This window comes from Tauraco erythrolophus, chromosome 6, assembly GCF_009769465.1.
Source record: "Tauraco erythrolophus isolate bTauEry1 chromosome 6, bTauEry1.pri, whole genome shotgun sequence".
Taxonomy (NCBI): Eukaryota; Metazoa; Chordata; class Aves; order Musophagiformes; family Musophagidae; genus Tauraco; species Tauraco erythrolophus.
In genome coordinates, this window is record NC_141470.1 from 30,879,480 (window position 1) to 30,891,680 (window position 12,201).

At 41.1% G+C, this 12,201-nt stretch overlaps 1 protein-coding gene across 1 annotated transcript in view; it reads right to left on the reverse strand.

The window, feature by feature from the left end:
• SPTBN5 (spectrin beta, non-erythrocytic 5) overlaps nucleotides 1–12,201 on the reverse strand; it is a 102,555-nt gene that overhangs the window by 41,246 nt on the left and 49,108 nt on the right. Inside the window, exons 34-35 of the mRNA XM_086613486.1 lie at nucleotides 1,330–1,434; nucleotides 177–362 (exon numbers count right to left, since the gene is read on the reverse strand). Coding sequence (XP_086469612.1) covers nucleotides 177–362; nucleotides 1,330–1,434 — 291 coding nt within the window. The remainder of the gene's footprint in view (nucleotides 1–176; nucleotides 363–1,329; nucleotides 1,435–12,201) is intronic.

Consider the following 12,201-nt stretch of genomic DNA (forward strand, 5'->3'; position numbering starts at 1 on the left):
ATGGTATAGTAACAGCAGTGGCATTGGAGCACCTACTCCTTTGCATGAGTGTGGCAGAGCAGGAGCTGCCACACTAGAGTAGACTATCAATCCACCTAATCTCTGGCAAGGGTGAGCACTTCATCCAACAGAGGGAGGCAGCTCCTCTGCCTTCTATCCCCATCCCAGTCTCTTACCTCTTCCAAGTTCTGGTAGAAAAGAGCCAGAAGAAGGGCAGTCTGTAGCTTCTCTCTCCTACTCTGGGATAGATTCTTGATCTGCTGCCTCCTTTCACGAATGGTGTTCAGTTTGTGCTGGATCTTTAGCCCTTCCAGTCCACCAACCTTTCCTAGCCTGCTTGCCTGTTCTTGAAGAGACATCATCTGAGGAGGCAACAAATCTGAAGTTACTTTTATGCTTCCAAGTGGTGCAAGAAAACTAAAACCAAGCTCCTTCCCATACCTAAAAGATTCTCTTTTTTTTTTTTTTTCTGGAATGAACCAAGAATAGCCGAGACAAGTTAACCAGCATTCCCCCCACCCTGTACTGTGTTATGCCTTGATGTCCTTGTCATTAGCCTCTGTAGTGTACCCTGTCTGCTTAAATGAATTAAAGCTGTAGCTCCAGGAGTCCCTGTGCCACTGATCATCCAGTGCAAGGAATCATGAAGCAAGCCTGACACCCATGAGTGCTCAGGTTGTATTGCTTTGTGGAAATCAGGTGTTGGAAGGTAGCTCTCAACATCAGCAATCAGTCTAGCAGGGAGCTGGCATGGGTGCTGGGAGCTCATTCCTTCTGGGGAACCCAGGCGCAGCCCCAGGTTTGAGTTTAGCCCTAGCCTGGGTGAATTACAGCAGTGGCCATCAGCTAGGCAGATTCCTTTACATGTGGGTGAGCAATTCAGCATCTATTCCAAAGGTGCATGGCGGCTAGCCAATTTGGTGCAGACATTGTATGTACATAAATAATCGGACAAGTCATCCCCTCTGCCCTACTGTATTTTACTTGCTTTAAAAGCCACTGATTTTTCTAATGAAAAGAGCAGAAACTTCTGATATCCATAACACACAATATAGATTGCTTTAAATATTTATTCTGGTAAATCCCACTATTCATCTTACTAAGTGGTTTTCCTGTCTACTGCAAGACAATACAGGCAGGACTTGGGCATGGAGTATTTAACACTTGTTCTCCACTGCTCTGCCTCTTATTTCATTAAGCTTCCCCATTTTCTCTTTGGTTCAAGCATATCAGGCCTATCACACCCATCAGCAATTCAATGAGTTTCCATATTAAAAAACCAAATCATTCTAGCTCATGGGTAGGTAGAATATTTGTTGATTTTTGTACCTTCTCATCCTGTGATGACAGAAGCTTCTCAAAAGCCTCATGTTTCCTTATCAGTTGCTCTACTTCATCCACAGAGCTTCCGAGGTCCCTGCTTTTCAAATAAATCTATAAAAAAAAAATTACTGTTTTTCTCAGTGGATTAATTATCACATAAACCTGATTCATAAATGTGAGAAGAGGTATTAATTCTGCAGTTGAGAGTACACTTGAGAGGAAATTAAAAGCAAGAGAAGGCAACCAAATTTGGAAATTAAATAGTAGAGCTCCATGGTCTTGAGCAAGAAAGAGAAGCATTAATAGGTTCAGCTAAGGAAAGTGACTTATTAGTGCTTATTGCTATCACTAAGTCAAAAGGCTGGCAATGAATTTCAGAAGTCTAAGCCATCCTTGTAATCCAAAGCAAGATCAACATTGTCATGTCTGATAGATGTCTGTACGATTCCTTCTCAGAAGACTTCCAGTAACAGAGACTTTGTAGCCTCCCTGGGCAAGTTATTCCAGTGCTTCATTACCTTCACCATTACCAAGATTTTCCAAATATCTAGCCTGAAAATGCATTGCTAACACTTCACCCCATTACATACTGCCCTCTTCACCACAGGAAGGAGATAATTCCTTTTACATTTGCTTCAGCCTTGTACATGTTTGCAGGCTTTTTGCGTACTGGGATTTCTATCTTCTCCAGGCTAAACTACCCTGATTGGATCAATCATTCCCCAAAGGGTCTGGCTCCTTGACTCTGATTATTCTTATGGCTCTCCTTCGGGTTTTCTCCATTTCCACTTATTTTGAAACAGGGTTCCTAATACTTGGTGCAATAAGTGGCAATAAGCAATGCAGCAGAGAGCTTATGTGTGCTTTTCAACCTGTAAACTTCCCCATGTATCTGTCTATGGTGCTTATCTTGTACGCAATGCCATGAACTCAAGTTCACCTTGCCATCTACTACAAGCTTCCAGAAGCTTTTCCAAAGGACTGCTATCAGACCAGCTTGTCTCCATCCTGTATTTATGCAGTTGATCATTTGTGAAAAATACCATAGCTTGTACCTGTACCAAGTGCATTACATCTGGTTTTTTTTTTTTTCAGGTCATCTTTCCAACTTGCCTGCATTCATTTTATTCACTATCTGTCCTGTCAGTCTCTGATGCAGAGAGACCCTTAGTCTAAAACAACACACGCAGTTTTAAGGAAACTCAGCTCTGTGCTATTAGCTTTTAACACTGTGAGGACCTTTTCTGACTAATCCATACACATCTCTAAGGCACGACAGTGTTTCTTGACTCTTTGCTGGTGTTAAGAAAACTGACTGCTCAATTACTTCTCCCCTGCATTCTGTTACATTCTATTTTGTCAAATGCAAAAGAATAAACAATGTAGTTATCTATTATCAAGAAAAAAAAAAGCTTCTCTGTAGGCTAGTAGGAATTTATTCTTTTCCAGTGGATTTAATTGCCCACAGTTTCTTCCCTTATCCAATGACAAGAAAACAGCAGGACAAAAACCCCAATCAGAGACTCTGATGGGACATGAGCAAAAATTACCTGTGGACAAGGTTCACAGTAGAGTGAATATGACTGGACAGACTTTTAGAGTTCAGGCTGCTACGAGGGACTGCATTTATCAGTTGGGACATAGCACTGTGTAATCCATTCTGTGAGCTCATGGAATTGTAAGTATTTGGATAAGGAAGAGAAATTCCAACCAATAATTCTACCTGGGTAAAGTGCAATTAGCAGAGATGGAAAAAGAATTTGAGATCAGTGACATAGTGTGAAAGAAATGAGAGTCAGGAAAGAAACAGAATAGAATCAGTGAAATAAAACAACTGCTAATAGTTTCAGAAGAGGGCTGGTAAAGAACAGAGGTAAATCTGTGTCTTAAAACCACAGACATGCACAGGAAAAATAACATCTAGAGAGATCTCTCCTGCTTTGCAAAACATTACAGTTCTGTAGCAGTCTGACAGGGCTGTTTTTACAGGAGAGAAAAGATATTCTTTGGCAGCTACTCCAGTAAACCAGTAATGATGTTCATTGTCTGGACAAAAATACTGAATGACTGTTTAACCCCACAGGGCATCTTCTGAAGGAGAGGTTTTCCAGGCATGTGTTATGTGCAATAACTTGTCACCGTCTGAGAGCACCAGCAGGCTCTGGCGCCCTGACAGTCCCCTGGACAGCCCTCCTGCTCCCACTTGGGGGTCCCTCTGAGGGCCCCAGCCCTATCTGAGTGGTGTTGAGGGGGGGCCTGAGCCCTGCCCTGGTCCTCTTGGACAGACCACAGATTTCAGTCATTACCTCACTTAGTTGCCTTGATCTCCAGCTCGTCGATGGACCTTGTTACTGCTGCTGCCACTCAGCCCTCCTTGGCAGCTGTGGCTAAGAGGACTGACAGCCAGACTTGGCCTGACTTTCTGGTTCATTTTTTGGGAGTTAATAAGAGGAATATTTTATACAGAAAAATGCACAGAAGAATATCATGCCAAGGCCAGATGTTCAAACTGCTCAACACTAACCCATGCTGAGTATCAGAAGAAATGTGAATAAATCCCTACAGAGTAATGGCTGTCAAGAAGAGTGGAAGGACACTGTACAACAGGCCTAAGTTTTTGGTAAATCTGGCCCATAAATCACTAGGATGCCGCCTTTGTATGTTAAATACAACCCCCACTAGAAGGCAGATATTCTGTCATTCAAACTTTAATCCTTTGATCTATTCTACTTATCAAGTGTACGAAATTATGGCAGATAATATTTTTTTTAGAGTGCATTTGGATTTGGTTTGCTCTCATGGAGGAAAGTCGCCACACGTGGGCTCCGGGTCTGTCTACTGTAACGCTTTGTTAAACCACTTATAATTACCAACCACATTTACACTGCTATTACTAACACTGAAATAAAAATTTATCAGCTGAATATAATTCATTCCTGTTCAAGGTACACAAACATACAGCCACATGCTTCATCTCTATTCTGGTGTTTTAAATGCTGCTTTAAAAGCCTTGTAGCTTCTCTGGCATATTTTGTGGGTTATCTATCATTTTTGATCTAAAATATTTACCTGAGTAAACAGAAAATTCTCACAATTTTCCACATATCACACCAGGACCTTTATTTATTAACTGCAGTGAAACTCTGCAACTGCAAACTCTGTGATACCTGAAGAAATGGTCAGCCATTAGTTTTCCTGCTCATATATCTGTGATGGAAGAAAAAGGCAAGGGGCATCTACTGGTAAAAATGGTTACTTTCTTTGGAAAAAGAGAACAGAGACACCCGAGAGCAAGGGTGTGGGATGGTGAGTCATAAGCAGCTGCCACTGGAGCGCTCAGTGCCTTGCTCCCACTGAAAATTGCTACACATAAATAACACTGAGCATTCAAAGCCCCATCCCTTCAGCTGTTACAGCAGTGGGAAAAAGTCTTCCTGACTTTTGAAAGCTTTGGACCAGGTCCTCCAAGTAGAAGCCCATGCAAATGTTCTTGGGAGCCAGGTTTTAATATTGAGAAAGAAAACTGGTGCACAAAAAGAAAACTGGCTGCCTACATTGCAGGAGAGGTGACGGCAATACGCTTTGAAGAAAGCAGCCTCAGTAGCACTAACAGTGCTACTTGGAGAGCTGGTGAGATATAAACTTTCCGTTCATCTTTTAAACAGAAATCTTATGACAGCAATTGCTAGAATGAGAACCGCCAACTTTGTGGGTTTTTTTCATTTAAGCATTTGTTATACCAATTTGAAAGCAGAATGGAAACTGGATCCCACACCACAATGCTGGCCTGTGGCCAATTACATCACTTTTTGGCCTATTTTTAGACAGGTCCCCAAACTCCTGCTTTGAATGAGACGTGTTGACTTCAAGTAGAAAACACTGCATCGCTCTCCTCAGGTAACCTACTGGAGTCTCCCACACCACACAGCAGGTATAAACTTTCTTTCAAGTTTGTTTCTGTTATGAATCATGGCCCATCATCAGGAATTTAATGATGATTAAAAAAAGCAAAAAGCACCAAAGACTTGACCACTTGCTATATAATGGACTCATTTTTAAGCGAGGATTTGCAAAGGCGCTTAAAACCACAGAATGGACTTGGCTCTTTTTGAGATTTGAAATGGAACATGTAACAAATAGCCAAGTTATTAACAATGCAGAGCACAGAAACAGAGGTTTTAACCCTACTTAGCTGGAGTTTTTCACTATTTCTGAGCTCATTGCGTAGATTTAGCCACACTGTCATAAGACCTCTTACATAGAAGTTAATGCAGAACTAAACGCAAAGTATAATTAAAAAAAAAAGTGTTCATTTTAAATAAAATAGTACTATATACACACTTATGTAACAGCACAGGCCAACTCTAGCTTTTGGAGAAATACTGAATGAACCATTTCAGTCATTAGGATAACTATGCTCTCTGGACGCCACGACTTCACATTTATGCACACTGGAAGCTGACACAGCCCCAAAAGAAATTTGTCTTCCAAGAAGTGTTGTTTTTATTTGTCTAGAAGAAAATCTATTTTAAGTGTTTGTGTAAATCCACTCCCTTCTCCTGCTTTTGCTCTTCACAGCACAACAAGCTCCACAGATTTTGTCCTCCACTGCTTGATCTAAGCTTGCTGCTGAGATTGCTGAAACTCCACTGAAACTCTTTCAGCTCTAAAAGCCATAATTACTCCCAGTTTTAAATGTCTTCACTTAAAGCATGTAATCAAGTCCAAACTCTCTGCCCAGATAGATAATGGCAAGGTTTGATTTAACTTACTTCTGATAAAAGTAAATACAAAAAGAATTAATGAAAAAAGTATTTAGATTTTTTTTTAGCAAAGTAAATAAATGTGCTTAATATTATAATTATATATGATTCATAAATATGTTGCACCGAGCTTTGTTTCAGTAAAAGTTATAACAAGATATAATACTAGAAGTGTAAAAAGCCACACTAAAGTTGTTTATAAAAAAATACTTACATCTTTTCTATCATACTGACATCACTGTATTATTGGCCTCTGACCTCACAATCTAGATGCAAAATTCTAATATTAAGTGTATTTAAAATTTCCTTCCCCCTTCCCACTGCATGCTGTCTCATAGACATAAGAATATAATTATGTGATATTGGAAATGTATATGAGAAAAATACAGAGAGAAGTCAGTGTTTGTTTTCCCATAACTGCTACAATCCCTTCCACCCACCTATCCCCTCCCTCTTGAAAATTCACAAGCTTTACCCCTATTATCCTGTAAGTAGTAGGTGTTAGACCAGAATCCTATGCTCATACAACATCATCATTAAAACATTTACTTATGAAACATTTGTTTGAAGACAGACTAAATACCTCTTAAGCTCCCCATAGTTTCACTGCTAGAAACTTTGCTGGGATATCCAAATGTGAGATGCTGTGGGGACTAAATGATCTACATTTCCCTTAGGAAAGGGAATGAGGGATTTCCCTTCATTTCCCCTCTCTTTCTCTAAGGGGGGAAAAAAAAAATGGTGATTTCTTCCTACACACTTACATATTTCTGGTTTCGAAAACAAGTATTACTTTTAAAAGTTACAAAACCAGGAATTAGCCATTTAGAAATGTAACATAATCTGACAAGTAAGAAAACGCAAACAGTGAAACAGAAAAATCTAAGAAAAAATACACTGAGGATTTGTCCCAGGTTCCAGACTGATTAGAAGAGAAGAAAACCAGTTCTTGGCTCTGAAGTCTTGAAACTTCAAAGTGCTGAGCACTATGGCCCAATTATGCAAAACCTGTAAGCACATAAATAGCATTGAACATGTCATGTTGACAGTAGTACTTTAATGGTTAAAATTAAACACTTGTTAAGTGTTTGATCAGAATAGAGTGCTCAGCTTCATTTAGGATGGATCAAGCTGTAGTTGCAACCTCAGTGACAGCAGAACACAAGTAGCTTTCTGATTCTCCCATAAGTCATCTTGTGGCAACATGGCAGGAAGCATACAAAAAGAAATCCACATGGCTTGATTAGCACAACTTAGAAGTTCTGTTTGCAAATGTTCCTAGAATGGAATGGAAATCTTCACCACTCTCCTCCCAGATCCAAAGGATGCAATGTTGACAGCGATAGATGGACACCATGCACTCTCTGTCTCACTGTGAGTTGAAGATGTGGTGTGAGCTGGTATGTTTGTCAAAAGGTTGTCAGGGTATACACTTTTCAGAGTGCATGTTTCCTGCGAAGGTCTCAAATCAGATCTCACCCAGTGGCTAGAAAGCAATTCTGAGCAGCAAACTGGATTCACTGATAGAGAGAGGCCAGTCCCAATCTCCACAGGGTGAAAGGGTGGACCAGATATATCTGAATCATCTGTTTTGATAAAGATTGTTGGATTTGGACTTCTTCTAAATTCTCTTACCACCTGGATAGGCATAGCAGTCCAAGGGGTGGCAAGTATCAGGGTGATTTTGGAAACTTTGTGGTGAGCAGGCGTTAGACCATCACATGGAGTCTTCCTAAACTCTGGCCTAGATGAAGGGTGGTTCTGAAAGACAACCAGCTCTGGATTTAAATCCTTGCTTGTGACCTCATTCCCACTAGCTGAATTTTCTCTTCCAGACAGCACAGCTGGGGACAGCCATATATCTCTGGAGACAGTCTGCTGGGGAAGGCCAGGATACTTAGACGAAGTCACATGAAATCTTGTGATTTGAAGGGCTGGAGACCCACCTGAAGGGAAGCCTTGTTTTGGTTTCTGGGGTCCTGGTGGAAGACCAGCTGGAATTTCAGGGACCTTCTCTAATTGTGGCATGAGCAGACTTGAATGAGCATGACTGCTTCCATGGGAATCTGCCTGAAAAGGCTTTATCGTCAAGCTGCAAGTTGAAATGTAAAGCTTCATTGAAGCCTGGAGGTCTGGCATTTGGACATTGCACTGGCTATAGCTTTGCTGGCGTGGGAAAGAATCACAAGGTTCCAGGGATGCATGCAGATTTCTGCTGCAAAGTGTAGGAACAGTTGGAATAGCAGACAGATCAATGTCTAGTTGTGATGTCCAGCTTGGTGGAGCTTTGCAGGGAAGAACATCAGAGGGCAAAGTTACAGCAAGCTTCAATGGATTTTTTTTTTCAGAAGAAAGGTGATGAACGCTATTTTCTCTTTCTGAACATTGCTTGTAAGATGCAGATGTTGACCGAGTGCCAGAACCCCTGTATCCATGGTCTCGAGGGTCCCTGGGAGGACTGGAATGCCTGGATGTCTCATCAGAAGGACTGACCCAGTGACTAGCGCTCCTGAAACTTTTCCTCCGGTCTGTGTGTGCCAGGACGACATCTAGCCTTGAATGGTAAGCTCCAGAAGACACACTGCTTGGTGATGAGCTGGTATTTCCTGGAGCAAGCTCTGCAATTGATTGACCAGTGGGAGGATGCCATGCTGATGCTGGCATTTTTTGAAAAGGCCTGTCCCGCACAGCAGATTCAAAAGGAGGAGGTGGAGTCATTCTGCTGGAAGATAGCATCACTTCTGCAGTGGAGATATAGGTTGCAGATGAAAGCTTGCAGCGACGGTCCCTGCATGACATTCTGAAGCTTAGTCCTAAACGATGCAAAAATCAAAGCCACAGAAGCTTGCTTTTCCCCCTGTTTTTAAAACCAACTCCTAATCCTTTTTCCTTTGGCACTGGAAATTTCCATTCTTCCTCTGAAGCAAAGGAATGAGAGATGAATAAACATTCTCCAGAAGAAAAAAATTATAAACTAAAAAAATCCACATTAAAAATAAAAACTCACAGCTCTTCTAATACTGCTACCACCGCCTGTCACGTCTGCAAAGTGATATGAGAGTGGGATGGGCAGAAAGATAAATTACGGAGCATGAGGCTCTGCTCTCAGTGTTCTGACAGTGAGACTGCAGACAGAGTAGGAGGGAGCCAAAAACGCCTGCCAGAGACAGCCTGCAAACTCGCTGTTATTTCATCTGCGAAAAAAAGGAAAGCAGCTAACCTGAGCAATGCATCTGCTGCCGTGAAAAGGTTAGAATGGAGCAGAGTGTACTGGACACTGCTTCTGCTCAAAGCAAAAATGATTTTTTTTTCTTCCTTCTCTTTTTCAGCTGTTGCTTGTCTGCACTCCAAATGGCAAGATCTCAGTTCGCAGGTCTTAGGAGAGTTTCCTGCAACAGTTCCGTGCAACGGTACAACTCAATTCACAGTAACAAAAATTTTAAAAAAGATAGATGTTTGCCTAATTTTCTCCACATGTGCTCTGTTTTCTTTAGCACAGAACAATCCTAGACCGAATTCTGCAGAAATCCTTCGAAGGTTTAAGTAACTTGGATGTAATATAAGATGCTGGCATAAAGTCAAACCTGTCACACTGGCACAGACAGCGAATGAGAGAGCAGTTCTCACCAGTAGTTCTTAGTTTAAAATGCTTCTCTGTTGCCTTCTTCCTTCTCCTGTTCCTTGCTGTGGGGGGAGAGGCTTGGTCTAAGGCGTATGAAGTACTAGGAAAATAGGATGCAAAAATGATGGGATGACAGAAGCTGCTTTCTTATACACATATTTTGCAGATACGCAAAATGAAATGCACATGACTAAGCTTTGCCTCAAACACAGAAGTCAGAAGAAACAAGGGGTGGAGAGATTGCTTGTATTTGTTTGTCTGATAGAAATCTTTTCTGAATGTGCGTTTGCTTTTGTCCTTTCTGAAAGTAGAAAATGACAATATTCCCTTTGGGAAAGTGATTTGAGAGTCTTCAATTGATGTGTTAGTTGAATACTTTTTGAAAATGTGTTTGAAAGAACTGCTTTCCTACCCTCCTGCCTGACTCCCTAGGGAGCAGAGTCTGTGTTGCTATGCAGCCGCATTTTAACTCCACATAGTAGTAACAGAGCTCCAACCAAAAGGAACAGTTTCCTCTTCCATTTGCTCTTCAAATGCAGAGAAGTAAGATACAAATAGTGACTAAGGAACCTTAGTTCACTGTCAAATCGTATGTACTGATCCGTAAGGCAGACGGTGGAAGCAGCAAAAGACAGTTTTGTGGTTCTTGCTATTTCTCCCTCAGTTAGATGGGAGTCCCACAGCACAGGAATAACCTGTTTGAAGAATGATCACATTAGAGATGAGAGAACAAAAGCAATGGAGGATATTCTGGGAATACAGGAATTCCAGCTGTAGAGGAATCAGAACAATGTTGCCATTTCTATTCAGGGCCAGGCTGATGCACTGCATATTAAGGAAGGACTAGAATCCAGCAGAAGGCAAATTCCTTCCTGTTCTTCCATGAACAGCAGCAAATGAGCCTCTTGCAACAATTTGCTTTCTTTATTCATTTCATCCCATAAATTCTTCAAAGACGCAGCTCATTTTGTATGTAAACACATGTAGTTTCTGTTTTCTCAGCAGCATAATAGCCTAAACCTGCATCACTGTATACTCACTGTGGAGTGACACTGCTTGGGATGCTGAGGTGATCAACATTGACAGGTCTCACATCAGTGAAATTGACTTAAAGATGGCAAAATATGGTTTAAAATGAGCAGGTAGCAGTGCACTGTGAAGTACAGAGATATGCTTTCACTAATACTCTTTAGCTCTGAGGCAGGCTGATGTTCCTAGGAAGCTACCAGCTTCACGGTACTTCTACTCACTGTCAGCTGTGGGTTAAAACCAAGAAGACAAAAACGGACAGCACAAGAGGGAGTCATTGTGATGGAGGAAAACTAATAATTCCTGAAAGGAAAGCTGTTCACAGTACCGGCACGATTGGTGCATCCAGACTAATAAGATTTGATGCTCATCCTGAATGCTCACAGCTCATTGAGGATCTTTTTGTTTGCATCCTTGGATATGAGCAAATTCAGTGTTTCTTCTTCTTACGTAACAGCACTTATACATATCCTGGATTAAATTTGAGCACTAATCCGTAACAGTCTCCTCTAGGCATTGTGGTAGCTGAGTGATGGTAGAGACTGTGTCCATGAAAAAGGAGACGTATGACTGACTGTGATATCCAGATTATCAATTTAGAAATCCATGATGTTCTTTAATTTCCCTGGTAGATTGCAGGTATATATACTTGGTCATTGACTACAATATGAGACACATTTGTCTGTATGTCACACCATGGTGACCTACTTTTCCATTTTATAACAGTAATTCTGTGAGCTTGCAACTGTAATTCCTTACAGGCAAAGAAGTCTCAAAAAACAACAGTTCTTCAATCAGTTGTAAACTTCTGAGGATTAAATAGAAGCAAAAATGAGAAACAAAAATGTTTATGAATCTTCTTTTCACAGCTGGAGTGTTCTTTTCAACTTGAGTGCTCTTTAAAAACAAAAAATCAGATGCAGATGATGGTGGAAGTAATTTAAGATCATATGGTGACTGTGGTTCCCTCATTCTCTATACCTACATGGACAAGATCCGCTTGTCATTATACCCCTCTGCTTATTTTCTCGTGATTCTCCCTGACCATAAAATACCACCTGTGAGAAGGGGTGCTGGGAGGGACAACCAAGTATCCACACTTTACTGTTCCACTTACTGAACACTTAAGAGTGAGAACAACTACCAGGCTCCTTAGAAGTTCGTAAAGAAAATGTCACAAGAGAAATACTCTGATAACAGAATGCCCTTCGTTGTCCTCAAGGTCACAGTCTTCATTCTCAGGCTTTACTTTGGCTGAAGAAACTTGTGGTAGAGACAGGCACTGTGGTTGATTCTACCACGAGAATTTATCCAGTCTATGATGAACACTCATCCCTTTTTGTGGCAGTCTACCTCACAGAATATGGCCATGGTAAATTAATCTGAATAAACCATTAATGTGAACTATAGTTTACCTGTACAGAATGTGTTGGAGGCATACAGACATTGCCATGTGCAATCCCT